Source organism: Primulina eburnea, chromosome 16 (genome assembly GCF_022965805.1).
Source record: "Primulina eburnea isolate SZY01 chromosome 16, ASM2296580v1, whole genome shotgun sequence".
Taxonomy (NCBI): domain Eukaryota; kingdom Viridiplantae; phylum Streptophyta; class Magnoliopsida; order Lamiales; family Gesneriaceae; genus Primulina; species Primulina eburnea.
Genome location: NC_133116.1, coordinates 29045050 through 29072349, shown reverse-complemented (window position 1 = coordinate 29072349; position 27300 = coordinate 29045050). Strand labels below are relative to the sequence as shown.

Sequence of the window (27300 nt, the reverse complement as noted above, 5' to 3'; positions counted from 1 at the left end):
CGCGGTGCTAAGCATCAGCGCCTAAGAGCCTGTTGCTTTGGTGGTCCAGCGCTGCGGCAATTCTTGGGCAGCGCCTAGGCGCTGTGGCACTTGTTGAGGCGCTGCGGCTCTCGTCTTTCGCATTTTCACGCTCAAAAACACCTATGATTGCTCTAAACTATCGACTAGTTGTTTATCCCCTGCACAACACAAAAACCAATCATAATTATGTTCGAAAGCAACATAGAACAAATGGATTAGCATGTAAATTAAGTGCAATTCTTGCACTTATCACCAGTATTATTCAACCCAAAGGGCATGACCACATAACAAAAGTGCCCCCTGAAGTAATGAAACTGGCCATGTCTTGATCAGCCTTGGCCAGAGGAATTTGATGGTGCCCCTGGTAAGCACCCATAAAGCTAAGCAATTCATATATTAGAAGTACAATCCACCAATTGATCAATCCGGGGAAGATGATAATGATATTTCGGGCAGGCTTTGTTAAGATCTCTAAAGTCCATGCATATCCTCTATTTTCCTGTAGCCTTAGGAAATAATACTATATTCGAGAGCCAGGTAGGAAATTGTTCCTCTCAATGTGGCCAACCTTCAATAGTTCCCAAACTTGCATATCAATTACTTAATCCTTCTCAGGACTGAAATACCTTTTCTTTTGCTTTACTGGCTGAGACCCCGGAAGGATATTTAAATAATGTTCAGCCACCTGGGGTGAGATACCAGTTAATTCCTGTTGAGACCAAGCAAAAACATTAACATTAGTTTTCAAACATTTTAAAAGATTGACCCGGATGGTTGAGGCGAGATCACGAGCCACCTGGATCTCTTTTCCTGGCTCAATCTCTACCATGTCCTGCTCTTCTTCTGCTACAAAATGCATCTCTCCCTTCTTGATTACTCTCTCCACATCCTTATGAGCTTTTCTCTTCCCATCCCTCCTTGCCCTCTTCCGATCTACCTGGACTGTTTCCACATAACACTTCTGAGAAGAGGGTTGATCTCCCTGTACTTCTCCCACTTGATTTCCAACTAGGAAATTTGATCTTTTGATGATATGTGGATGCTACTGCCTTCAACTCATTCATGGCCGGTCGGCCCAATATAATGTTATATGATGACGGAGCATTCACAACTATGAAAGTCGTCATGACCGTCTTCCTCAATTCCCGAGTGCCAAGGGTTAAAGGCAAAATAATCTATCCCTCTGGATACACAGCAAGACCCACAAAACAAAAAGATCTGTCTCAATCGGCTCCAACTGATACCCTTGCAAATCCATCTGCACTAGGGTTTCCTTGAAAATGACATTCACAGAGCTTCCTGACTCAACAAAGACCCTCATGACATCATAATTAGCAACCCGAGCTTGAATCACCAGGGCATCATTATGTGGAAGACTGACTCCTCAAATATCATCAGGGCCGAAACTGATAACCAAATGATTCCTTCTTACTTCCTAGACCTATATGCAATCTCTCCTTCCCTACGCCTTTCGTGCTCGATTATATTCACCATCTGTAGAACCACCTGAAATCATTTTTTTCACCCCCAAGGCAGGGGATGAAGCCCTCTTCAGCTCAGTCTCCTAATTTTCTGCTCCCGCTTGGGGTGTCTCGAGAATATTCTCTGGAACTGGGTCTCGGGCGCTGATTTACCCAAGGAGGCATTCCTGTATTTCTGCCTGATGAGTTGTGCTCTGGTGCCGTAGGATAGAAATATTCTCTCTTTAACATCCGACACTCACTGGTGTCATGGGCGCATACTTTGTGAAGGGTAAAAAATCTTCTCTTTTCAAGCTTGGCAAATGCTAGCTTGTGGTTCTGATCCTGTGATCTCTCTCTGCTACATTCCTGGATCTCCTTGTCCCGGGATATTTTCTGGGGCACATGGTGAGAGAAGTGCCGCCATTTACCCTCTTCTGCACACTTTCTTCAGGTCTGGCCACCCTATCACCCCTTTCTCTTTTCCATGCATCCCTTTTCTACTTTTGAGCTTCCTCCATCTTGATGTACGTTTTCGCCCGAGCCAAAAGATCCTCAAAATCATCGGCCGCTCTTTTAGTCAGTGATTGAAATAATTCTCCCTCCTGTAACCCTTGAGTGAAGGCAGTAATTTTTGTTTTTGAGGCAAAGAAGGGAACATCTAGAGCAACTCGATGAATCTCCGAATGTAAGCCCTTAGAGTTTCCTCAAAGCTTTGCTTTACCTCAAATAGACTGAAGGTAGTTCTCTTTTATTTCTTATTGCTGCTAAGATGTTGCAAGAACAACTTTTGAAAGCCTCCGAAAGGATTGATACTTTGGGGAGATAATCCGTCGAACCATGTAAGGACCGTGTATCGTATTATCGTAAATCTTATGTGATTATCGATAATTTATGAAATTGTCATGTGATTATGTATTTGATGTATATTGTGACAAGGAAATTGAGAAAATGAATACTGAATATGAATTGACGTTGTAAGAGCTCGAGTGGAGAGGCCGGACGCCAATATAGTACAAACATAAATATTTGTACAGAACATGTGGCGCCCGGGCGGTAGAAAATGACCGCCCGAGCGCCAGGGTATATGAAGTATGTGTTCGGGTAGAATGTGCCGCGCCCGATCGGTAATTCGCGAGCGCCCGAGCGCGGTGCAATTGTTAGCCGAGGGCAGAATGTCTCGCACTCGGGCGCGAGAATTCTACCGCCCGAGCGCGAGAGGCAGGGGGATAAGGATAAATTCTTCTCTTTCCTTCCTCCGTCAGTTAATTTCAACAATTTCGAGGGAATTTGAGAGATTTTGATTTTCTTTCATCCGAATCGACTTCGAAACGCTGTCTAAACGCGAAACAAATTATATATTTGTGATCGTCGCGTCGAAGGCTTCTGACTGAGGTAATTTTCTTCTAGTTCCAACAGCTCAAAATATCAAAGTGCTGGAATAGCATGTATTTGAAGTTGAATTTCTTATATGTAGTAGAATAACCGACAATAAACTCATAATCGAAGTCGGAATTGAATTATGATATGATTTTGATTTGATATGAATTTTTGAAGTTTCAAATGATATTTGAAACTCATATTAATGATTTTAGAGTATGTTATTGATTGGAATGAGTATGTTATTGGTGTAGATAAAGTATTATACCGATATATTCAGGCTACATCAACTGGAAACGAAGAATTGAGGTATGTTGTGACCGGGTAACATACGACATGTATCTGTATTATATGATATATGTTGGATTGATTTGATTGATTGGATTGAGAATATGTGTCTATATGCCTATTTGTTGATTTATGTGGCATACATTACATTGAGATTGAGATATCGATGTATAAAATAAATGTTTTGTTAACACACATCGTTTGATGCATACATCGATACATGACATGCACGTTGAGCTATGATCCTTGGATACCCTGATATGATTTGAATGGATTCTGGGATTTGTGAACACAATTGCTATGTTGGTATTACATGACCCGTAAAGCATAGACAATTGTGGCCCCGATGATTGGATATGAGATTTGGTATTTGATGGTGCTTTGTCGACGCTATCATACGAGTATCCTTATTGAGGCCGGTGTGCCAGCTCGAGCATTGATTTGATAGCGATTCGTTTGATTCTGACATGTGCTCAGTGGATGGGAATTTGACCTGATACCTCCACGACATACATGCATTGCATATCATATATCATTGTTTAGATATCTGTGGTATATATGATTGGTTGTTCCATACGGAGCTTTGCTCACCCCCAAGGGGGGCTGTTGTCTTTGTGTGTGGACAATGGCACGTACTCCAGGATATCAGGAGACCAGAGAGGGTACTTCTGGCGGTAGCCACAGCATGGGCTGAGGTTTTATGTTTATGTCTTGTTCCCAGTATATGTATATGTATCTATATACCGGGGCATGTCCCGAGGATATCAGATGTTTGGATGTGATTGGTTTTGATTACGTGTGTGCATGTATTATGATATGAGATAAAATACTATTTTTTGTATTTAAAAATTACAGGAGAGTTGTTTTGGGCTCGTTATAAAGAAAATTTAAACTCGTTTTCCGCTGTAATTAATTAACCCTAATCAAATTGTATTGTAATAACGATTAGGAGTTAAGGGCCCCACACAGAGTGGTATCAGAGCATAGCTGGGAATGCTCGATTGAGTCTTATGTACACTTGAATAGGCACAAATGAATTGTGCGTATGTGTTTGACTTATTTGTATTACTTGCTCTTATGTGAGTTGATTTGAGTAAGTATCTGATGAGATTGATGCTATGAGATGATGATATTATGAATTGATATGAAATTGTGATATTCATCTTTTGATTTGTAGATGGATCACACAAATGAAACTGCGAGTAGCAGTACTGAGAGAATAGTTGGACAATTTGAAGGGTTGTCCATGGATGTTGTGATGGCTCGATTCCAGGATCTGAAACCACCGAGGTTCTTTGGCACTGAGATTGCGGAAAGAGCTGAATCTTGGTTGAAGGATATCGAGCACTTGTTTAATATTGTTGAGTATTCCAAGGCTCGGAGACTGAAACTTGCTTTGTATCAGCTGAAAGACCGAGCTAAATCTTGGTGGGAAGCCGCTGAGATTGGATTGAAAGAGGCTGGGATTGAAGTCACTTGGGATGTCTTCAAGGCCCAGTTTTTGGAGCAGTACTCCCCTCTTTCCTATTTAACTGCTCAGGAGAATGAATTTAATAATCTGCAGCACGGAACGATGTCTGTTGCAGAGTATACTTCGAAGTTTTCTACTTTGCTGAAGTATGCACCTCACGTAGCTAGGAATGTGAGGGCAAAATATAACAGGTTTGTAAATGAATTACATCCTGCTTTATATACATATGTTGTTTCTGGATTGCCTACCAGCTACGCAAAGGAAGTTGAACGAGCTAAGGCAGCCGAGGCTGGACTTAGGCGGAGAGGTCCACAGTATACTCCTCCACCTCTAGTGTCAACTCAGCAGCCTACTTTGAGGCCGAGGAGTAAGAAGTTCAAGAAAACTGGCTCTATTTCTTCGTCTTCTTCGAGTTCCAGTGGATCCCAGAGAGGGAGTCCTGTGATTGCCCCTTACTGTAGCCATTGTGAGGGTAAACATACTATCGAGCAGTGTCGAGGTATGTTTGGTACTTGTTATCAGTGTGGGGAGGAAGGCCATTTCTCTCGAGTATGTCCGAATAGAGGTACGACTTCTTCCCAACCCCAGCCAGGATTTAGATGTGTCCCTGGTATGACGAGACCTGCTATTCCTGTTCCATATTTTCAGCAGTCGAGTGTCCCACGATATCGAGGACCGGGTGGTCAGAGTGCCTAAGTTCCTCCTCAAGTGAGAGTGTACGCTATGACCGAGGATCAGGCAAGAGAAGCTCCTAGTGGCGTGATTGCAGGTATTTGCATGCTTTGCGATTATCCTGCACGTGTTTTATTTGATACAGTAGCATCTCATTCATTCATATCTCATGCATTTGTTGCATCTCACGATATCGAGTGTACCCCGTTGTATGATACTTTTTCGATAGCCACGCCAGCAGGGAAGATTATTATGTCTGAGAAAGTTGTGCATAATTGTGTATTGATATATGAGGATAATGTGATGTTCTTGAATTTGATTGTCCTCCCAATGCACGACTTTGATTGTATTGTTGGCATGGATATCTTGATGACGAATCGAGCTACTGTGGATTGCTGTCATGGAGTAGTTCGATTTCGACCGATTGATGGACCCAAGTGGAATTTTTATGGCAAGGGTTCCCAAGACAAAATTCCATTGGTATCTTCCTTGGAAATGTCCCGATTGTTACTAGCGGAGATGAGGGTTATCTTATCTACGCTATTGATATTTCTAAGAATGAGTCTTCTTTATCTGAGATTCCTATTGCGAAAGAAATCCCGGATGTATTTCCCGATGAGATTCCTGATTTTCCTCCTCATCGAGAAGTTGAGTTTAATATTGATCTTGTGCCGGGGGCTGCTCCCATATCGAAAGCGCCCTATCTCATGGCACCATTGTAATTGAAAGAATTGAAAGAATAATTATAGGATTTTCTCGATAAGGGATATATTCGACCGAGTGTATCGCCTTGGGGAGCTCCAGTTTCATTTGTTCGAAAGAAAGATGGTACGATGAGAATGTGTATCGACTACAGGCAACTGAATCGGGCTACTATGAAGAACAAGTACCCACTTACTCCTATTGATGATTTATTTGATCAGCTTCAGGGTACTTCTGTTTACTCGAAGATTGATCTTCGTTCTGGGTATCATCAAGTACGAGTTCGAGACGAAGATGTGCCCAAAACTTCTTTTCGTACGAGGTATGACCACTATGAATTCTTGGTTATGCCTTTTGGTCTCACAAATGCTCATGCTGTTTTTATGGACTTAATGAATCGTGTCTTCCGAGATTATCTTGACCGATTCGTTATCGTCTTTATTGATGATATTCTTGTGTATTCGAAATCGAAAAAGGAGCATGCTGAACACTTGAGACTGGTACTTCAAACTCTTCGTACTAGTCATTTATATGCTAAATTGTCCAAATGTGAATTCTGGATGGACAAAGTGGTATTTTTTGGCCACGCCATTTCGAGACATGGCATATCTGTTGATCCTGCGAAGGTCGAAGCTGTATTGAATTGGCCAAGACCTACGAATGTTCCTGAGATCCGTAGCTTCATGGGTTTAGCTGGTTATTATCGTCGTTTTATTGAAGGGTTTTCGAAGATAGCTAAACCTATTACTCAACTGACACAGAAGAATCAGCGATTCATTTGGTCAGATGAATTTGAAGCTAGTTTTCTTGAATTGAAGACGAGATTGACCACAGCACCTGTGCTTACTATCCCCTCAGGTACCGGAGGATTTTTAGTGTGTACAGATGCGTCTGGTAAAGGTTTGGACTGTGTTCTGATGCAACACGGTAAAGTGGTTGCTTATGCGTCTCGTCAATTGAAATCTCATGAAACACGTTATCTTGTTCATGATCTCGAATTGGCTGCCATTGTGTTTGATTTGAAGATCTGGTGCCATTACTTGTACGGAGAAAAGTTTGTTATTTATTCGGACCATAAAAGTCTGAAATATCTCTTTTCTCAATCTGATTTGAATATGAGGCAACACATATGGATGGATCTCTTGAAGGATTTTGATTGTGAGATTCAATATCACCCTGGATCGTTGAATGTTACTGCGGATGCCCTGAGCCGAAAAGTTTACGATTCTATTCTAGCTTCTGTTTGTGTCGCCAAGGTACATGAGGATATATGTACTTCTGGCTGGACTTTTCACTCGAATTGGAATTCTGTCACTGTCTCTGCATTGCAAATTGAGCCGAACTTGGTATCTAAAATACGAAAGGCCCAACGAAGCGATGCTCATATCCAAAAGTCGAAAGAACTTGTATCTGCAGGACATCAGTCTGGATTTCAGATTTCTTCTGATGGTTCTTTACGACTCAATGTTCGGCTGGTAGTTCCTAATGATTCTGATTTGAAATCTGCCCTTCTTCGAGAAGCACATTGTAGCAAATACAGTATTCACCCTGGATGTCGGAAGATGTATTTGACATTGAGACCTCAATTCTGGTGGAGTTGTATGAAAATGGACATTGCCAAATTTATTTCTAAATGTCTTGTCTGCCAGCAAGTGAAAGCCGAGAGAATGAAGCCGGGGGGGATTGCTCCATAGTCTCGAAATCCCGAAATGGAATTGGGAACATAGTGCTATGGATTTCGTGACTCATTTACCTCGTTCGCCCAAAGGCTGTGATGCTATTTGGGTTATTATTGATCGTCTTTCGAAATCTGCACGTTTTATTCCGTATGAGCGGACTTATCTTTATAGAGAATGGCCCGTTTATACATTGAGAATGTTGTGAGACTGCATGGTGTACCAGTCTCAATTGTATCTGATCGTGATCCCAGATTTGCTTCTAAATTCTGGGGTAGTTTTCAGGAAGCAATGGGTATGCGTTTGGCTATGAGTACTGCTTATCATCCTCAAACTGATGGCCAGACCGAGCGTATGATTCAAACGTTAGAGGATATGTTGCGTGCTGTTGTGATGGATTTCAGAATGGGATGGCAAGATGCCTTAATATTGGTAGAATTTTCTTATAATAATAGCTTTTAGACGAGTATCGGTATGACACCGTTTGAAGCTCTATATGGGAGACGATGTAGATCACCATTATTCTGGGATGAAATTTGTGAGAGACAATTGACTGGACCTGAAATGATACAGGAAATGAACGATAAGGTTCAGTTGATTCGGCAGCGGATGAAAGCTGCTCAGGATCGTCAAACGAGTTATGCGAACAAACGAAGACGACCCTTGGAATTCCAGAAAGGTGACAGAGTATTTTTGAAAATATCTCCCTTTAGAGGCACTGTTCGATTCGGCATGTGAGGGAAGTTATCTCCTCGATATGTTGGTCCATACGAGATTCTTGATCGAGTTGGTGATCTTGCGTATCGATTGGCATTGCCACCAGCTCTATCTGCCATTCACGATGTGTTCCATGTTTCTATGTTGAGGAAATATTAACCGGATCCATCACATGTACTTACACATGATGAGTTTGAACTGGATCCTTCTCTTTCCTATGTCGAACAACTTGTTCGTATTATGGATCGAAAGGAAAAGATATTGCGAAATAAATCGATCCCTTTGGTTTGAGTACAATGGACACGGCATGGTGTGGAAGAGTCGACGTGGGAATTGGAAAGTAAAATGCGAGACTCGTATCCGCATTTGTTTGATTCCATGTCATCTGTCCCATTGTATTCGATGTATTCAGATCCTTTTACTGATTTTAGTTTTGATATGTACTATAACTGGTGACATATGTATGTTTGCCAATGTTATGTATATAGAGATGTTTGAGATTTCGAGGACGAAATCTTTTAAGAGGGGGAGAAATCTAAGGACCGTGTATCGTATTATCGTAAATCTTATGTGATTGTCGATAATTTATGAAATTGTCATGTGATTATGTATTTGATGTATATCGTGACAAGGAAATTGAGAAAATGAATATTGAATATGAATTGACGTTGTAAGAGCTCGAGTGGAGAGGCCGGACGCCAATATAGTACAAACATAAATATTTGTACAGAACATGTGGCGCCCGGACGGTAGAAAATGACCGCCTGAGCGCCAGGGTATATGAAGTCTGTGTTCGGGCAGAATGTGCCGTGCCCGAGCGGTAATTTGCGACCGCCCGAGCGCGGTGTAATTGTCAGCCGAGGGAAGAATGTCTCGCGCTCCGGCGCGAGAATTCTCCTCCCGAGAGCGAGAGGCGGTGGGATAAGGACAAATTATTCTCTTTCCTTCCTCCGAAGTTAATTTCCACAATTTCGAGGGAATTTGAGAGATTTTGATTTTCTTTCATCCGAATCGACTTCGAAACGCTGTCTAAACGCGAAACAAATTATATATTTGTGATCGTCGCATCGAAGGCTTCTGACTGAGGTAATTTTCTTCTAGTTCCAGCAGCTCGAAATATCAAAGTGCTGGAATAGCATATATTTGAAGTTGAATTTCTTATATGTAATAGAATAACCGACAAGAAACTCATAATCGAAGTCGGAATTGAATTATGATATGATTTTGATTTGATATGAATATTTGAAGTTTCAAATGATATTTGAAACTCATATTAATGATTTTAGAGTATGTTATTGATTGGAATGAGTATGTTATTGGTGTAGATAAAGTATTATACCGATATCTTTAGGCTACATCAACTGGAATCGAAGAATTGAGGTATGTTGTGACCGGGGACTTTGAACCAGTACTAGACTCCCTCTACTCCGCTCTGACGTCCTCCTCTATGTCCCCTTGATCCCTCTACTACTCGTGTTCTGGCTGGGCAGAATGATGAGAAAAGAGTCTTCTTTACTATGGCCTTCTCAACAGCATCAGATACAATCCGAGCCAACTCCTCAGGCGGCAGAATGAGAGTGGGCTATGTCCCAGTGAGTGGAAGACCACCTGGACCAGTGAGAGATGAATTCTCTCCCGGAACTCTAGAATTCTATTGGTTTGTTCTTCTAGTAGGAGCCATATCTATGCCTTAGACTCAATTTTCTATAGACTGTGCCAATGATGCGATCCGGGTGAATAGTGTGAGCAAGGTTGGTACAATTCAATAGATCTGATTATAGTTTTTAAGGGAAAATGAGCAAGGATATATCTTGACGATTATGGCTTCAACTGTATCCTGCAAACAAGGGAATGAACTCGTGAATGGGCGCCAGAGGGTTGTCCGGCTTAGCCACTCCGATGCTTAAGTCAGCAGATAAAATATGAAGAGAACCAGTGTAGAAGAAAATAAAGGCTACATCTCAATGAATCAAGATGCAAGCAAACCTGCTATTTATTGGAAAGAAAAGGATGACTTTTCCTTGTTTTCAGTGCCTGCTTACCACTTGTAGCCGCCACCTACTTGCTGTCATACCATCTTTGACTTTTCATTCCGTCAAATCAGCAAGATTCTGTCAGGTACGCTTATCGAGAGAAGGCATTACCTACTTTCGCACTCGAGCGCAATGCTATTACCGAGGCATCCTGGGTAGAGAGTCATCACCAGGGAATTTGCCCGAGGGCTCGAGCCTCTGATTGCCCGGTAAATGATGTACCGAGCACTCTACCCGGCTACTCATGAGCTTCTTCTGTAAACTTACCCTGATTTGGATCATCTATTTACCATCCAGGGCCATCCATGACTCGAGCCCTTCTGGGGGTATCACCACTCAAATTTCAACTTTTCTTGCAATTCCTAGATCTAGAAATGGAGGTTCAAACTTATCGCACCTTACTTTTGTTATTCTATACCCAAAATGTTCATCGAATTATTATATTTTAATATTAAAATCCCAAGAGCATTCATTCCAAAATTTATTAAACTCAAGGTATGCTAAGGCTTTAAATCCAAATATTAGCATTTATGTAGTTCAACTTAAGAGATCTTAGTACCAAAATTTATTAATCGACTTCAATCCTTGGTGATACACTTAATAGTTAAACCTTATCTCAACTCCATAATAATATTAACCTAAGATCCTTGAATCAAATCTTTATCTTACGGCGCCAAAATAACTAAACTTAACTATTTACAAGTACAACCCAAATATAAGTTTTTTTTTGCAAATATTAAATTTCGAGTATATTTAATCCATAAAACCCTTCAAGCATCAATAACATACTTGATGGATCGTGTAAACACCTGTGAAGGTGCTTCAAACACAATATTATCCATGAGTTTCAATAGCTAGTGTTCTAAGAATGTAAACACCGATGAATTAAATCGAGTTTGGTGTTAAACCAAGCGGAAAATACTCGAAGTAATCCTTTGTCAAGAAAGCTGACTAATTTGAATGTAATTTAACTTGTGTAAACTGATTAACTGAAATAAAAGGAATCAGTCCTCGAATATGTCAGTTCAGTTATAGTGAGAACTAAACTGATAACTGTTCGAACTGAACAAATCGATTTGAAAACAAATGTTAAACAGTTAATGAAACAACCCACTCCCATGACAATAACATTTAAGTGAACCAACGTACGCGGAAGCCTTAACATTTCAAAGGGAAAGTACCATATACCATTACATCAAAACCATTTTCAATAACTAATGTACAAGATCATTCACAATGTATTATCCATAACATAACCAAAAGCCAACACAAATCTTTCCTTTCATTCATTCATCCAAACTACATGATATTTTAAAACTTTATATATGTTCACTCCACCACAATTCAAAATGACAAAACCAAAAAGTCTTTCCCTTGGCCTCTTATATGACTTCTCCTGCCTCAGACAATCCGCTTCAATCCTTTTTATCACCTGCATCACATGACATAACTGGAATGAGAATAAACTCAGTAAGTAGAAAGCTATACATAGCAAATACATATATATATAACTTTGGCTTAAAACGTGGCTTTAGCAATGGCAATGAAAGTAGAGCGATACTAACTTCAATGAACATTACATAATCGAGGCAATATGGATAGTATCTCATGGCATGAGTGAAAGGAAAGGAAATGATAGTCTGTGACATGTGACCTGTGACCAGTGGAAAGTATCTCTTTGATATATAAATATATCAAAACTTTGAGAGATACTCATAATCATGGGATTGGCCAATGACATGCATGAATTACTATCAGTCCTTGGCTTTAATCATATGAAACTTCATTGGGATATTTTGACAAACACTTGGTAAGCAACAATAGAGTACTTAGCTCCTTATCAATGAATTCAATAATATTCTTGGCTCAATGAACAAATAGCAATACATACATCAATAATCTAACAATGGAAGGAGCTAGACATCAATAAACATGGCTTATATACATATATATCATGTGAGCATTAGAAGAAAAAACTTCTACTTACAACCCAAAAACACTTGGTTGCTATAATATCTTGAAGCAATCCCTACAATCATAACACAACAATAACCATATATCATCACCAATAACTCAAGGACTCAAAAACTCAACTTAACTCTTCAAACTCTTCCAACTCCTACAATAAAATTCTTACCTTGAAGCTTGAAGTATAAGGTAGGAGACACTAAAATTTCTTTAGAACCCTTGAAATTGGAGTAGAGAAGTGGAGAGAAAATTGGAGAGAAAAAGGGCAAGGAGATGGAAGGAAAGGGAGAAAATGAGAAGTGAGTAGAAGGGTTTAAAATTAAGTTTATAAGCTTCCATTTCCTCCAAAAACGTGTTTTCTATGCCATAGACACGGACCCCGTGCCCCCCTCCATGTATAGGTCCGTGTACACACTGTAAATCACTTATTTTTCGTGGCAAGACCCGGACCCCGTGTATGGGTCCGTGTAGGGGTCCGTTTACCCACTGCCAGGGGCCAAAACTGCAATTTTTCTTCCGAATTAGCCAAAGTGGTAAACATGAAAGTTGTAGTTCTATGTGTTTTCTTTAACCCCTCCAAATTTCAGGTCATTCGGAGGTCTGAGAAAAGAGTTATGCCCATTCTACCAACATGTGTCAGTGCAAGAACAACGAAACACACGACACACTTCGGGCCGCTTTTGGCTCGTCTTCCCTAAGGATTTGAACAAAACTCAAAATAAGAAAGTTATAGCCTTATATCTTATCTTTCTAATGGAGGTGGCCTCATATCAATTGGATCAATATACAAAACATTATACTAAAAACCACAACTACCGCCACATTTGTCATACCCTTTATGCACTTCCATTTTCTATTTGGCTCAAGATCAACTTTCTATTCTACCCATTCATTTCCATAACTATCACCAACTATGAACATAATGTCAAAACAATAACCGTTTCAACAAAGATATCCATGAACAATAACCATTCAACATAATCTCAACCAGTAAAGCATAAAACATGATCATAACAATAATAAACCACAAGGGTTAACATGATAAAAGGTTGGGCTATTACAATCTCCCCTCCTTATAAAAATTTCGTCCCCGAAATTTACTTACCTCTGAATAAATTGGGATAGCGATGTTTCATTTCTTCTTCCGGTTCCCAAGTCGCCTCTTCAATCCTATGATTCCGCCATAGAACTTTTACAATACCAATCTCTTTGTTTCTTAATACTTTTACCTTGCGATCAAGGATTTGAACCGGTACTTCTTCGTAGCTTAGGTTAGGTAAAAGATCTAATGATTCATGTAGAAGAATATGAGATGGATTGGGAAGATATTTGCGTAGCATAGACACATGAAAGACATTGTGCATTCGATCCAAGTCTGGTGGCAATGCAAGACGATAGGCTCGGTCTCCAATTTTGTCAAGGATTTCAAACGGCCCAATGTATCGAGGACTTAGCTTACCTTTCTTGCCAAAACGCATAACTCCCTTGAGAGGAGCTATTTTAATAAACACATGATCACCAGCCTCGAATGCTAATGGCCGTCGTCGTACATCAGCGTAACTTTTCTGTCTAGACTGAGCGGTCTTCATTCTTTCTTGGATCAATGCCACAACATCTGCTGTTTGTTGAACCAATTCTGGGCCCAACATTTTCCTTTCACCTACCTCTTCCCAGTACAATGGAGATCGACACTTTCTTCCATATAAAGCCTCGTAGGGTGCCATGCTGATTGAAGACTGGTAGCTGTTATTATACGTGAATTCCACCAAAGGCAACTTAGAATTCCAACTTCCTGTGAAATCAATCGTGCATGCTCGTAACATATCTTCAAGAATTTGAATCACCCTCTCTGATTTCCCATCACTCTGAGGATGATATGCTGTGCTAAAAGCCAACTTGGTGCCCAAGGCTCTATGTAAACTTTTCCAGAATTCAGAAGTAAACCTCGGGTCACGATCACATACAATTGATACAGAGATTCCATGAAGTCTTACAATCTCAGCTACATAGACTTCAGCATACTGGTTCATTGTAAATGTCGTTTTGACCGGAAGAAAATGAGCCGACTTAGTTAACCTGTCAACAATTACCCAGATGGAGTTGTAACCCTTTGGTGTTCTTCGAAGTCCTGTTACAAAGTCCATGGTGATATGCTCCCATTTCCACTGAGGTATTGGGAGAGATTGCAAAGTTCCAGCAGGCCTTTGATGTTCAATCTTAACCTGCTGACAGGTTAGACATTCAGAAATAAATAACATGATATCTTTCTTCATACCTGGCCACCAATAAAGACGTCGAAGATCATGATACATTTTGGTACTGCCAGGATGAACTGAATATGGCGTTGTATGAGCTTCAATAAGTATATCTTTCCGAATTTCATCACCCCTAGGAATACAAATTCTACCTCGAAAGGTCAATAAACTATCACGATTCAAACCAAATTCAGAAACTCCTGTTAAATCATGTTTATTCTTCAACTCTAGTAACTGAATATCCAATTGCTGCTCCTTAAGAATTCGATCAATCAGAGTAGAGCGAAGAACTAATGCAGATAATTGACTTACTGTACCTGGAGATACCAGAGTTATTTCGTTCCTTTGCAAATCGAGTAATAACGGTTTCTGAATCATGGAACTCAATAAATAACTGGATTTACGGCTTAAAGCATCTGCAACAACATTAGCTTTTCCAGGATGATAGCTAATGGTGCAATCATAGTCTTTTACCAATTCTAACCACCTCCGCTGCCTCATATTTAATTCTTTCTGTGAAAACAAATAACTCAAACTTTTGTAATCAGTAAAAATTTCCCACTTCTCACCATATAAATAGTGCCGCCAAATCTTTAAGGCGAACACTACAACGGCCAACTCCAAATCATGCGTGGGATAATTCTTCTCGTAGTCTTTTAGCTGACGTGAAGCATATGCAATCACTTTCCCACGTTGCATCAATACAGCACCTAACCCCTGCTTTGAAGCATCTGTATACACAACAAAATCTTCAGTACCACAGGGAAGTACTAATATAGGGGCAGAGGTTAACTTATCTTTCAATGTTTGGAATGCTTGTTGACACTCAATGGTCCATTCGAACTTGATAGCTTTCCGTGTCAAGCTTGTCAATGGCAATGCTATTTTCGAGAAGTCTGCTATGAAGCGTCTGTAATACCCTGCCAAGCCAAGAAAACTTCGTACCTCTGAAACTGTCTTTGGAATGGACCATTGCTTAATAGATTCAATCTTGGATGGATCAACCGCTATTCCTTCTTTTGACACGATGTGGCCCAAAAATGCCACTTGCTCTAACCAGAACTCACATTTCTTTAACTTCGCATACAATTGCTTCTCCCTCAATGTCTCTAATACGATCCTCAAATGCTCCCTATGAAGTTCTCGTGTCTTTGAGTAGATCAGAATGTCATCAATAAAAACAATGACAAAAGTATCTAAATACGGCTTAAAGACACGATTCATCAAATCCATAAACACTGAAGGAGCATTAGTTAATCCAAACGACATCACCAAAAATTCATAATGGCCATACCTCGTTCTAAAAGCAGTCTTGGGTATGTCCTCCGTTTTTACCTTCAATTGATGATATCCGGATCGAAGATCGATTTTTGAAAATACAGTGGCCCCTTGCAATTGATCAAAAGATCATCGATTCGAGGTAAAGGATATTTATTTTTAATAGTTACCTTGTTGAGTTCACGATAATCAATGCATAACCTCAATGATCCATCCTTCTTTTTCACGAACAAAACCGGAGCTCCCCATGGCGAGGAACTAGGACGGATAAACCCTTTATCTAATAGCTCCTGAAATTGATTATTCAATTCTTTCATTTCAGTTGGAGCCATTCTGTACGGAGCTTTAGAAATTGGGTCTGTACCTAGACTCAATTCAATAACAAACTCTACCTCTCGATCAGGAGGTAAGTCAGGCACATCATCAGCAAATACGTCAGGATATTCCTGAACCACATCAATATCCTGAATTTGCAAATTATTGTCCCTATTTACATCCGATACTAAGGCCAGAAAACCAGTACACCCCTTATTCAATAATTTTGTAGCTTGTAGACAAGAAACAAGGGGAATACTGAGCGATGAACCTAGCCCAACAAATTCATCACTATCATAATCACAAGTTAAAAACTTAACGGTCTTTTCCACACAGTCAATAACGGCACGATAAGCGCATAACCAATCCATACCGAAAATAACATCGAAAGCAACCATCGGAATTACAATAAAATCAGCATACAACAATCTCGAACCTATCTGTACTGGACATGCCTTAAGAATACTTGTAGGACGAATTTCATCACCAGAAGGCAACATAATATTGAATTGTAAAGGCATGATAGTAGGCTCGCGAGATAAGGAGTGCATAAATACTTCAGACATAAAGGAATGTGTTGCACCGGTATCAGTCAATGTAAGTGCTTCCTTTCCAGATATTAGAATATTACCTGATATGACTGAAGAATCAGGATTGGCTCCTTCTTTTGTCATCGTAAAGATTCTTCCTTGAACTTTTCCTTTATCAGAGGAGAGAGGACATTTTTGTGCGGTATGCCCCATTTCTTTGCACCTGTAACATCGGCCACTTCCAACCAGACACTCACCTTTGTGTGGCTTGCCACACTTAGGGCATAACGATCTCTCCACATCTGAAGAAGGCACAGAAGGTTTATTGCGTTGCTCCATTTTGCCCTTTCCTTTGAAGCCGCCTCGACTAGAAGGACTTGCACCTTGACTCCTGGCTTGAAAGGTTTGTCTTCTCAAATGCCTTTCCTTTTCAATCTCTTGCTCATCAAGTTCAGCTAGCAGTGCCCTTTCAACAATATCTTGATAAGAAACCACTTTAGCCATGTGAACATCTCGTCGAATCTCGGGTCTCAAGCCGCCAATAAAGTGCTCTCGTTTATCTTTATCATTCTCGGCGATGAAAGGCACAAAGACACAACCTTCTTCAAATTTAAGAGTATACTCATTGACAGTCATGGCAGCTTGTCGCAACTCGAGAAATTCTTTCATCTTCTTCGCTTTAACTTCTCTTGAAAAATATTTGGCATAGAAGAGCTCTTTGAATTCGCCCCATTTTAATTCACGAACAGTGACTGTAACCTTGGTGGCTTCCCACCAAATACGTGCTGCTTTAACCAACATAAACACAGCACAACTAACCTTATCTTGATCAGTGAACTTTAAGTAGTCGAAGATGGCATCCAAAGACTTGACCCATTCAAGAGCCACTAGTGGATCAGGACCACCGATAAACTCCGGAGGGTTCATACGTCTGAAACGGTCATAAGCACCATCTTCAGAACCTTCAGTTCTGCCTTGACCACGACCTTGAATCGTAGTTTGCATGCTCAATAACTGTTGGATTTGTTCACCGTGAACTTTCGTCTGTTCCTGTATTAGTTTACTGAATTCATCTACAACGTTGGTAGTCCTATCAGTGGTAGGGGTTCTATCATCCCCTTCAGTAACCTTTCGTTTAGGAGGCATTTCCTACACAAAAGCTCACTTTAACATAGATAGGAAGAAAATACATCAATAACAATGGAATAGGATCAACGCTCAAAGTTAAAATCAATAGATGCAGGATCGAAAACATACCGGATTGTCCTAGGCAGAAGAAGTCATATACGGTCCAAGAACCTCGCTCTGATACCAATTGAAACAACCCACTCCCATGACAATAACATTTAAGTGAACCAACGTACGCGGAAGCCTTAACATTTCAAAGGGAAAGTACCATATCCATTACATCAAAACCATTTTCAATAAATAATGTACAAGATCATTCACAATGTATTATCCATAACATAACCAAAAGCCAACACAAATCTTTCCTTTCATTCATTCATCCAAACTACATGATATTTTAAAACTTTATATATGTTCACTCCACCACAATTCAAAATGACAAAACCAAAAAGTCTTTCCCTTGGCCTCTTATATGACTTCTCCTGCCTCAGACAATCCGCTTCAATCCTTTTTATCACCTGCATCACATGACATAACTGGAATGAGAATAAACTCAGTAAGTAGAAAGCTATACATAGCAAATACATATATATATAACTTTGGCTTAAAACGTGGCTTTAGCAATGGCAATGAAAGTAGAGCGATACTATCTTCAATGAACATTACATAATCGAGGCAATATGGATAGTATCTCATGGCATGAGTGAAGGAAAGGAAATGATAGTATGTGACCTGTGACCTGTGACCTGTGGAAAGTATCTCTTTGATATATAAATATATCAAAACTGTGAGAGATACTCATAATCATGTGATTGGCCAATGACATGCATGAATTACTATCATTCCTTGGCTTTAATCATAGGAAACTTCATTGGGACATTTTGACAAACACTTGGTAAGCAACAATAGAGTACTAGCTCCTTATCAATGAATTCAATAATATTCTTGGCTCAATGAACAAATAGCAATACATACATCAATAATCTAACAATGGAAGGAGCTAGACATCAATAAACATGGCTTATATACATATATATATCATGTGAGCATTAGAAGGAAAAACTTCTACTTACAACCCACAAACACTTGGTTGCTATAGTATCTTGAAGCAATCCCTACAATCATAACACAACAATAACCATGTATCATCACCAATAACTCAAGGACTCAAAAACTCAACTTAACTCTTCAAACTCTTCCAACTCCTACAATAAAATTCTTACCTTGAAGCTTGAAGTATAAGGTAGGAGACACTTAAATTTCTCTTAGAACCCTTGAAATTGGAGTAGAGAAGTGGAGAGAAAATTGGAGAGAAAAAGGGCAAGGAGATGGAAGGAAAGGGAGAAAATGAGAAGTGAGTAGAAGGGTTTAAAATTAAGTTTATAAGCTTCCATTTCCTCCAAAAACGTGTTTTCTATGCCATAGACACGGACCCCGTGCCCCCCTCCGTGTATAGGTCCGTGTACACACTGTAAATCACTTATTTTTCGTGGCAAGACCCGGACCCCGTGTATGGGTCCGTGTAGGGGTCCGTTTACCCACTGCCAGGGGCCAAAACTGCAATTTTTCTTCCGAATTAGCCAAAGTGGTAAACATGAAAGTTGTAGCCCTATGTGTTTTCTTTAACCCCTCCAAATTTCAGGTCATTCGGAGGTCTGAGCAAAGAGTTATGCCCATTCTACCAACATGTGTCAGTGCAGGAACAACGAAACACACGACACACTTCGGGCCGCTTTTGGCTCGTCTTCCCTAAGGATTTGAACAAAACTCAAAATAAGAAAGTTATAGCCTTATATCTTATCTTTATAATGGAGGTGGCCTCATATCAATTGGATCAATATACAAAACATTATACTAAAAACCACAACTACCGCCACATTTGTCATACCCTTTATGCACTTCCATTTTCTATTTGGCTCAAGATCAACTTTCTATTCTGCCCATTCATTTCCATAACTATCACCAACTATGAACATAATGTCAAAACAATAACCGTTTCAACAAAGATATCCATGAACAATAACCATTCAACATAATCTCAACCAGTAAAGCATAAAACATGATCATAACAATAATAAACCACAAGGGTTAACATGATAAAAGGTTGGGCTATTACAGTTAAGTAAACAAGATATGTTTATGGATGTTTGGAGGCTTCAACTGCTCCTACGTCACCCCTTCTACCATCTCGGGTAGGATTCGTTAGAAGACTTTGATTAATTACAACAACTGTAATAATCCACTTAGCTTAGGACTTACTGTACTACCTAACTGAACTCATAGCCTAGACTGAAGACAACACCTTCCAGCCAACACCTGTTTAACGTCTGTGTCAAAGACTACATACACAAGTTTAATGTATTTGTGCAAGACTCACTCAACTTTTCAATAATCTTAACTCTCTGTATATGTGAGTGATTGTGTGTGTGTGAGAACTGATAAGATTATACCACGAAAGTGTTCTCACACAATGAGATAAGAATGCTCCTAAATATAGCTGATAACACTTTGAGGTGTTCTGTTAAAAATTGCTGATTGCTTCTGTAAGCTGATATGAGTTGAGCGTGCCCTTCTTCTTCTCTCTTGTTTTTCCATACACTTCTTAATATGATTCTTGATGATCTTGGTCTGGTATTTATAGAAGCAATGAATGATCGTACACCTAGACTCATCAAATATGTTCGGTGCAATTCAAATCTGTTCCTCGAAATGTGACTGTACTTTCCGACAGCCATTCTGAAACGTTTTGTCCTTAAGCTCTGATGCAACGTTCATTATTGCCCTTTGACTGGACAAAATATTTTCCTTAATGCGCACAGCTGGATTCCATTGAATAAGCTTGTCGTGTTCTATAAAATGATTGATTCCTAACTGATGTTTTGAACTAGTCAGTTGAACTGATCTTGAACTAGCTTGGTAAAGATGAATTGATTTCGCTGTTTCAGTTGAACTGGTCAGCTGGACTTTTCATCATTTGAGCCCTTCATCAGCTGGCTGGGCTTCTGATGGTCTTCTACTGAAATGCCTATCAGCTGGTCAATCAGTAAAACTAGTCTTTGATATATCAGTTAAATTGATTCAGTTTAGACGATCAGTTGGCGCTTTCAGTTTGCGTCTCGATAGCTTCAGTTTTGGCTCGATAACTGATCAGTTCGAATCCTGATCAGTTCCAGTTTCTGCGCAATTAGGTAAATTCATTAGAAACAAATTAACAAGTTTTGTTAACATCAAAATCAAGATTGCGAATATGAAATGTTCCAACAATACTTAAACTATTTTCTTCCCAGTTACAAATTTAGTTGAGAACCTAAGACACTTGGAATTTCCTCACTGGAACAAATGTCGTATTCTAATGTATCCTTAATATTTTATTAACACTAGCGTATGAAACTTAATAAGTTTTCCCATGTTAATGTTAGAATAATTTAATATTTCGGCTTCACTTAAAATTCGTAGAATTATAGAATCCACATATCAAGATTTTAGATTACTTACTCGATAAAAATCTTAATATTTGTTCATGTGTAACGTAGGTTGAACATAACTAATTCTTTTTTTTTGTTTTTAATTCACCCAAAATCTTCATATGAATACTTATCTCATAAACTTCAAATTCAAATTTACACAACCCAAATAGTCTTAGATAACATAATTCTAACACACATATATGCTTAATCCCAAGTTTCTTAATGACTTTCAAAAATTCATCAAGTGCATTTATTCTTTATAAAGCATAACATCAAAATGTTCATGAGTATACTATATATACTTACTTCCAAATATAAAAATATTACTAGACTTTTACGAACAAACATTTTTAATTTTCCCAAGACATGGTGTCTATCTCACTTCTTACATATGTCTCTCAAGTAAGCTAACCATCAATCATATCCAACTTTCTAAAAAAAAATTCGTCTCTAACAAAAGTATAATTTTAACTCTTAAGATAATGACTAAAACTTATGATACATGTAGATCAAACCTTAAGTTCTCGAAAATATGTTAACTTAAATGTCTAATCAAATAACTTAACTAACAGATCAACTTTATCTTAAATTGTCATCACTCTAAAATATTTTAATTTGTCAAAATATTATTTCACTAATGCTTAGATTTTGAAGTCCAATAATGATTCATTCTACAATGCCCTTGATTACCATTCCTTATAGCATTATAACTCAAGGTATTTCAAGGTTCTAAATATTACTTCAAGCCTAAATCGTCGAAAATTCATATCATTTAAACCATTTAATTCTCACTTATTGCTAAACTGGTCTCCAAATTTCTTAACAATTGAAAAATTAATTCCTAATTTCCTCGAAAATTATTCAGTTGGTCCTTAATTTTGAAAATTCTACAGTTAACCCATAAGTTCTTGTAATTCCATTCTATATGTTTCTCGTAGTATAAAGTTCGATAATTTTATGCTTATTAAACCCAAAATCAATTTTTATAGACAATCTTACATTTCCATCAAAACCTAAAATCCAATTATACATTTTTACACTTATAAAGACCGTCGCAGTCTTTGAATCATTAATTCTCAAAAATTAACTCAATTAGTAACCACGAATCATCAGTATTTTCTTAGAAAGTCTACATGCCCCAAAAGCATTCATAATCTTCATTATTAACTTATGACTTAAAAAGTAGAACATCAGTACTAATACCCAAAAATCAATATATTCCACTCATTTTCAACCTTTCTTAACACCCATTAACCATGTCAAAATCCGCCACAAAGCCAGCATGCATGAAAATCATATAATTTATTATTTCATGTCGTAACATGCATAAAAATTCTAAAGCGTTTAATCTCAAAACATATAGACATATAAACATGTACTGTAAAACACATAACATGTAAACATGCAGGTGATAGCATTAAAAACATCTAAACTTACAGACTAGAGGCTTGATGTGAGGACCCGGACGCTAATCATGATCTTAATCATCATTGGGACTAATTAATCAATTATAAAACAGGGTCTAATTTTTTTTTTAAATACAAAGCGGAAACGTAATGTAATTTACTCAAATTACATATTAAACATGAACATACAAATCTTGTGTTATCTACAAGAATTCCACTAGGTTCAACTATATATCACTGCTGAATCCTAAGTTGCTTCAAAGCCCGGATCTCCACGCTATCTATCTTCTCTCATTCATTCTTCTTGACCCTGATCCAGTCCCACTTGTTGTCATGCACACATACAAAATAAGACAACAGCCGGATAACTCCGGTGAGAAATACATCCCAGTATAAACAATGTATATATGCAATCATATAAAAACATATATAAAAGCATAATAACAAATATTCATAACATGTCTCAAATTAGAAACATAATTAATATCAAGCAAAGAATCATACTCAGACTCAGACTCGACTCAACAACGCGTCGTCTCAGACTCGACTCAACTCTATCCTAGGGATCCCGGTGTCTGAATAATAATAATTATACCGAATCTCAGTCGATAGGAATGACTCAATCCCTAAACGGCATCAATATAATTCATATATCCAGTGTCTGGGCGAATCAGCCGCAGAATTGACGAATCAGTCAAGAATTAAGCGAATCAGCTATAGTGTAGACGAATCAGTCAAGATTAAGCGAATCAGCTATAATTAGGCGAATCAACCAATAAATAGACGAATCAGTCAATAACCAGACGAATCAGCCGGTGACTAGGCGAATCAGCCTATGACTCAACAACTCAGTAGTCAATACATGCATTCAGTATCTAATCAAATCAGTCGATGACTAGCGAATCAGCAGTCATTACATGCAGTAGCTATAAATCAATAGACTACAAATATCAATCTTATCATACATTAGCTATAAATCAATAGACTACAATCATAAGTCTCATCAATTGCAAATATCAATGCAATAAATGAAAGCATGTGATTTAGGGAAACTCGAGTCAAACCTCACTCGATTTGTGCAATCCCGACACAACATTAATTTATACCTTTCTTTCTGTTACTCTGACTCTGTCGAAGTCTCGAACTCCAAGCCTGTCACTACTCAATCTTTCTTTCTGTTACTCTGACTCTGTCGAAGTCTCGAACTCCAAGCCTCTCAATACTCAATCTGACAATCACGATATCGAGGGTATAGTGTCAATACACCACTCAATCAATACTGGATATAATCAGAATTCAATCAAATTCTGTTTCAACGGCATAACGTCATAATTTCAACATATCCAGCAATACCATATATTAGTCAGATATCAATTCTAACATCTCATACTCGATAACAAGTCCATTCTGATATCAAATCTCAATCAACTCAACTCCAAAAATCATAACAATTTCATATGGTATTTGTTCCTCAATCCAGTTTCGATTATACGATGTCTAACATGCTAAGAACATCATATATGAATCATATCAGATTCTAACAATACAATATTTTCAAAACATATCAAAACGTAGCAAACTTACGTCCAGTTCTGGACAGGTCGCGCATATGCGCGCCTTATCTCGCGCATGTGCGCCGACGCTTCTGTAATTTTCGCGAATGTGCGCCGATACATGTCGCGCATGTGCGCGGGGACTATTCTTTGCACCTCTTTCGATTTTCTTTCATCTTTCCCAGTCTGATCCATTCCGTTTATAATCATATCCATTATCACCAGTCAATTGTAATAATCATTTCCAAATCGTTTCCAATTAACCGGATAAATTTCTCGGGCCTTACATTTCTCCCCCTCTTAGATCGGAGTTCGTCCTCGAACTCGCAAGTAATCAATTCAGATATATCAGAAGAAATGTATACAGAGTTTAAATCAGAAACTCATCGCAATGAATCTGTTCTGAAATTTCAATTTCATATCAAATTTTATTTCTAAAAATATTTCTGATAAAGTCAATCTCGCAATACTGGCTATACAACATCCGTATATACCCATCAACAGTTCGTAACAACTCAACATCATTAGCTGTTATCGAATCTGTTTATCCCAATCAAGGATATATTCGATCTTCAGTCTCAATTACCAACAGTCATCGTCCGACGTTGGCATATTCAGTCTATCTATTCTGAGCTGTTTTCATTTTCTTCTGAATTAGCTCCATCTTTTTAGTCATATCTCTGATTATTTCAGATCCAATCTCAAGAATCTCGAAGATATCATTTCAATAAAGAGAGGATCCATATATCTTTCCGTACAACGCTTCGAAATGAGTTATCTCAATACTCGTTTGATAGTTGTTGTTGTACGAAAACCCAGTATCCGGATAATTCGCTCTGATTATCCGTCAATCTATAGACGATAGGTGAAAGAGTTTGTGATCTATTCTGCCAAAAATACAAAATCAACCAAAAATCATGTTATGATATAGTCAATTTTGGCATTCCATGCAGTCTAATCACTCTTCTGTCATAACTCTTGATCGTTTGATCTTATCTGTACATCATCCTGTACATATACTATATGCAGATTCAAGCATTCTATTAATTACAATCATAATTACATCGCAACATAGTCTTAAAAGATTTCAATAGTTTCGTTACCGATTCACAGAAATGTACTCTCATTTCTATTTCAGAATCAATAATCTATATAACCAATCTCCTGGTTTCTATCTTTCTGTCTTTATCTGTCAGTAGTTCAGACATTTCAATCCAAACTCTGCCATATCTAATCTCATCTGTTTTTATCAAAACATTTTCTGCTATCAGGGTTCCTACAGAATCACTTATTGCCCTTTCTGACAATCTATGTCATTTCACATTCGAAATATCGGGCACAAACAAATCAGTAATTAACATACAATACAGTAATACTTACCTCATACAAACACGGATTCAGAACAACAGCAAGATTCAATCAGATTCAAAACATCACTCATCGGTACTGATCTGTTACACTGATAAAACCGCAAATATCTGACATTGATATTCACCTCGGCCAACTAATTACTGTTTAATTCTGTTAAAATCAACACATATATCATCTTCAGATATAACACATCCTGAATGCAATCTGTCTCAATCAGGATTCAAAATTTTAACAATTTCTAATATCAGTTCAAGGCTAAAATCAATCTCTCTGACTGAAATTAGATCTGAAGTCTTATCTGGGGAAAACATTAATAACTTTCTTATCATTGGTAAATCAGCCAATGATAAAATCAACTTCAGTAAATCAACTGAATACATAAGGAGTCACTCTGCTCCTTTCTGTAATAATCGAGTCATAGCTAGTACGAATATCAAAGGAATTCTCAGTCTAGAATTCTTATCGTACCATATTCATCTCTTGGTCATCTCAGGTCCGATTCTCACCATCTTCTGGAATTAATCTATGGTAGCTCTATACTTGATCGGTATATCGATATCAGTAATGCAGTCACAAAATTAGAGAACACTAGCACAACACAAGCTACCACACGATCTAACTCGATCTCATTCTCATCCTATTGTAGTATACAAGATCTAACAGAAATCATTGATACAAGATCTTTTCCCAAAGGAAAAGAAACAAATACTACAGTAAATAGGGACTCAACAGATAATGCATGCATCAATGCAAATCTTTCAGGAATAAAAATATGTGAAGCACCGGTATCCCTCCACATATATCTATATACATGATAATCAAACAAATCAGTTACCTGCAACATCATCATCTGGTGCTTCCTGAGCCTGCTCCTCGGTCAAAGCAAATACTCTGACCTGCTGTCTAGGAGGCTGGCCAACTGTCTGGCTTCCTCCTGGCCTCTGCTATGACTGAGATGGTGCTGGCTGAAAAGAAGGGACGGCAGCTGATCGTCTACTCCACTGTGCCATTGGTCCAGATGGTTCGGCTCCCTAGGATCTTTGGGAACCCCTCTGTGGACATACTCTGACAAAATGTCCCAGTTGTTTGTAGAGGTGGCAACTACCAAGTACTCCTTGGCATTGCTCAGTGGAATGTCTCCCTCCACAATTTCGGCAGTAAACGCCGGTATAACTCTGCTGAGAACCACTGGAGCTAGAAGAACTGCCGCCAGACTTCTTAAACTACTTTCCTCTAGCCTTCAGAAAATCTTTCCTTCCACCACTGCTACTGCCACTCTCGAATCGGGGAGGTAGTTGCGGTGGTCTCGACACTGGAGGAACAAATTCAACTCCCCTCTGCCTTATCAGGCCCGCTTCAGCGCCCTTTGCTCTATTCATGGCATCAGAAAAGTTATTCGGTCGCCCTGTGTTCACCAGTGTAAATATATCGGGATTTAAGCCATTGATGAACTGATCGGCAACGGCTTCGTCATTTCCAGCCACATGTGGAGCAAACTTCAACAAGGTAGAGAACTTGGTCACATATTCTTCAATGTTCAGCCGACCCTGTCTCAAATTGGCAAACTCCGCCCCCTTGTCTTTTCTGTACGATATTGGGAAAAATCTCT

General features: G+C 38.7%; 1 protein-coding gene across 1 annotated transcript; it reads right to left on the bottom strand.

Annotated features, from left to right (window-relative positions):
- Positions 1 to 172: 172 nt before the first annotated feature.
- LOC140816153 (uncharacterized) lies at positions 173 to 17912 on the bottom strand. Its single transcript, XM_073175231.1, has 7 exons — positions 16158 to 17912; positions 15180 to 15792; positions 14664 to 15059; positions 13494 to 14180; positions 818 to 963; positions 648 to 730; positions 173 to 179 (listed from the first exon to the last, which is right to left on the bottom strand). The coding sequence occupies exons 1-7, from the start codon at positions 17910 to 17912 to the stop codon at positions 173 to 175; spliced, it is 3687 nt and encodes a 1228-aa protein (XP_073031332.1).
- Positions 17913 to 27300: the final 9388 nt, after the last annotated feature.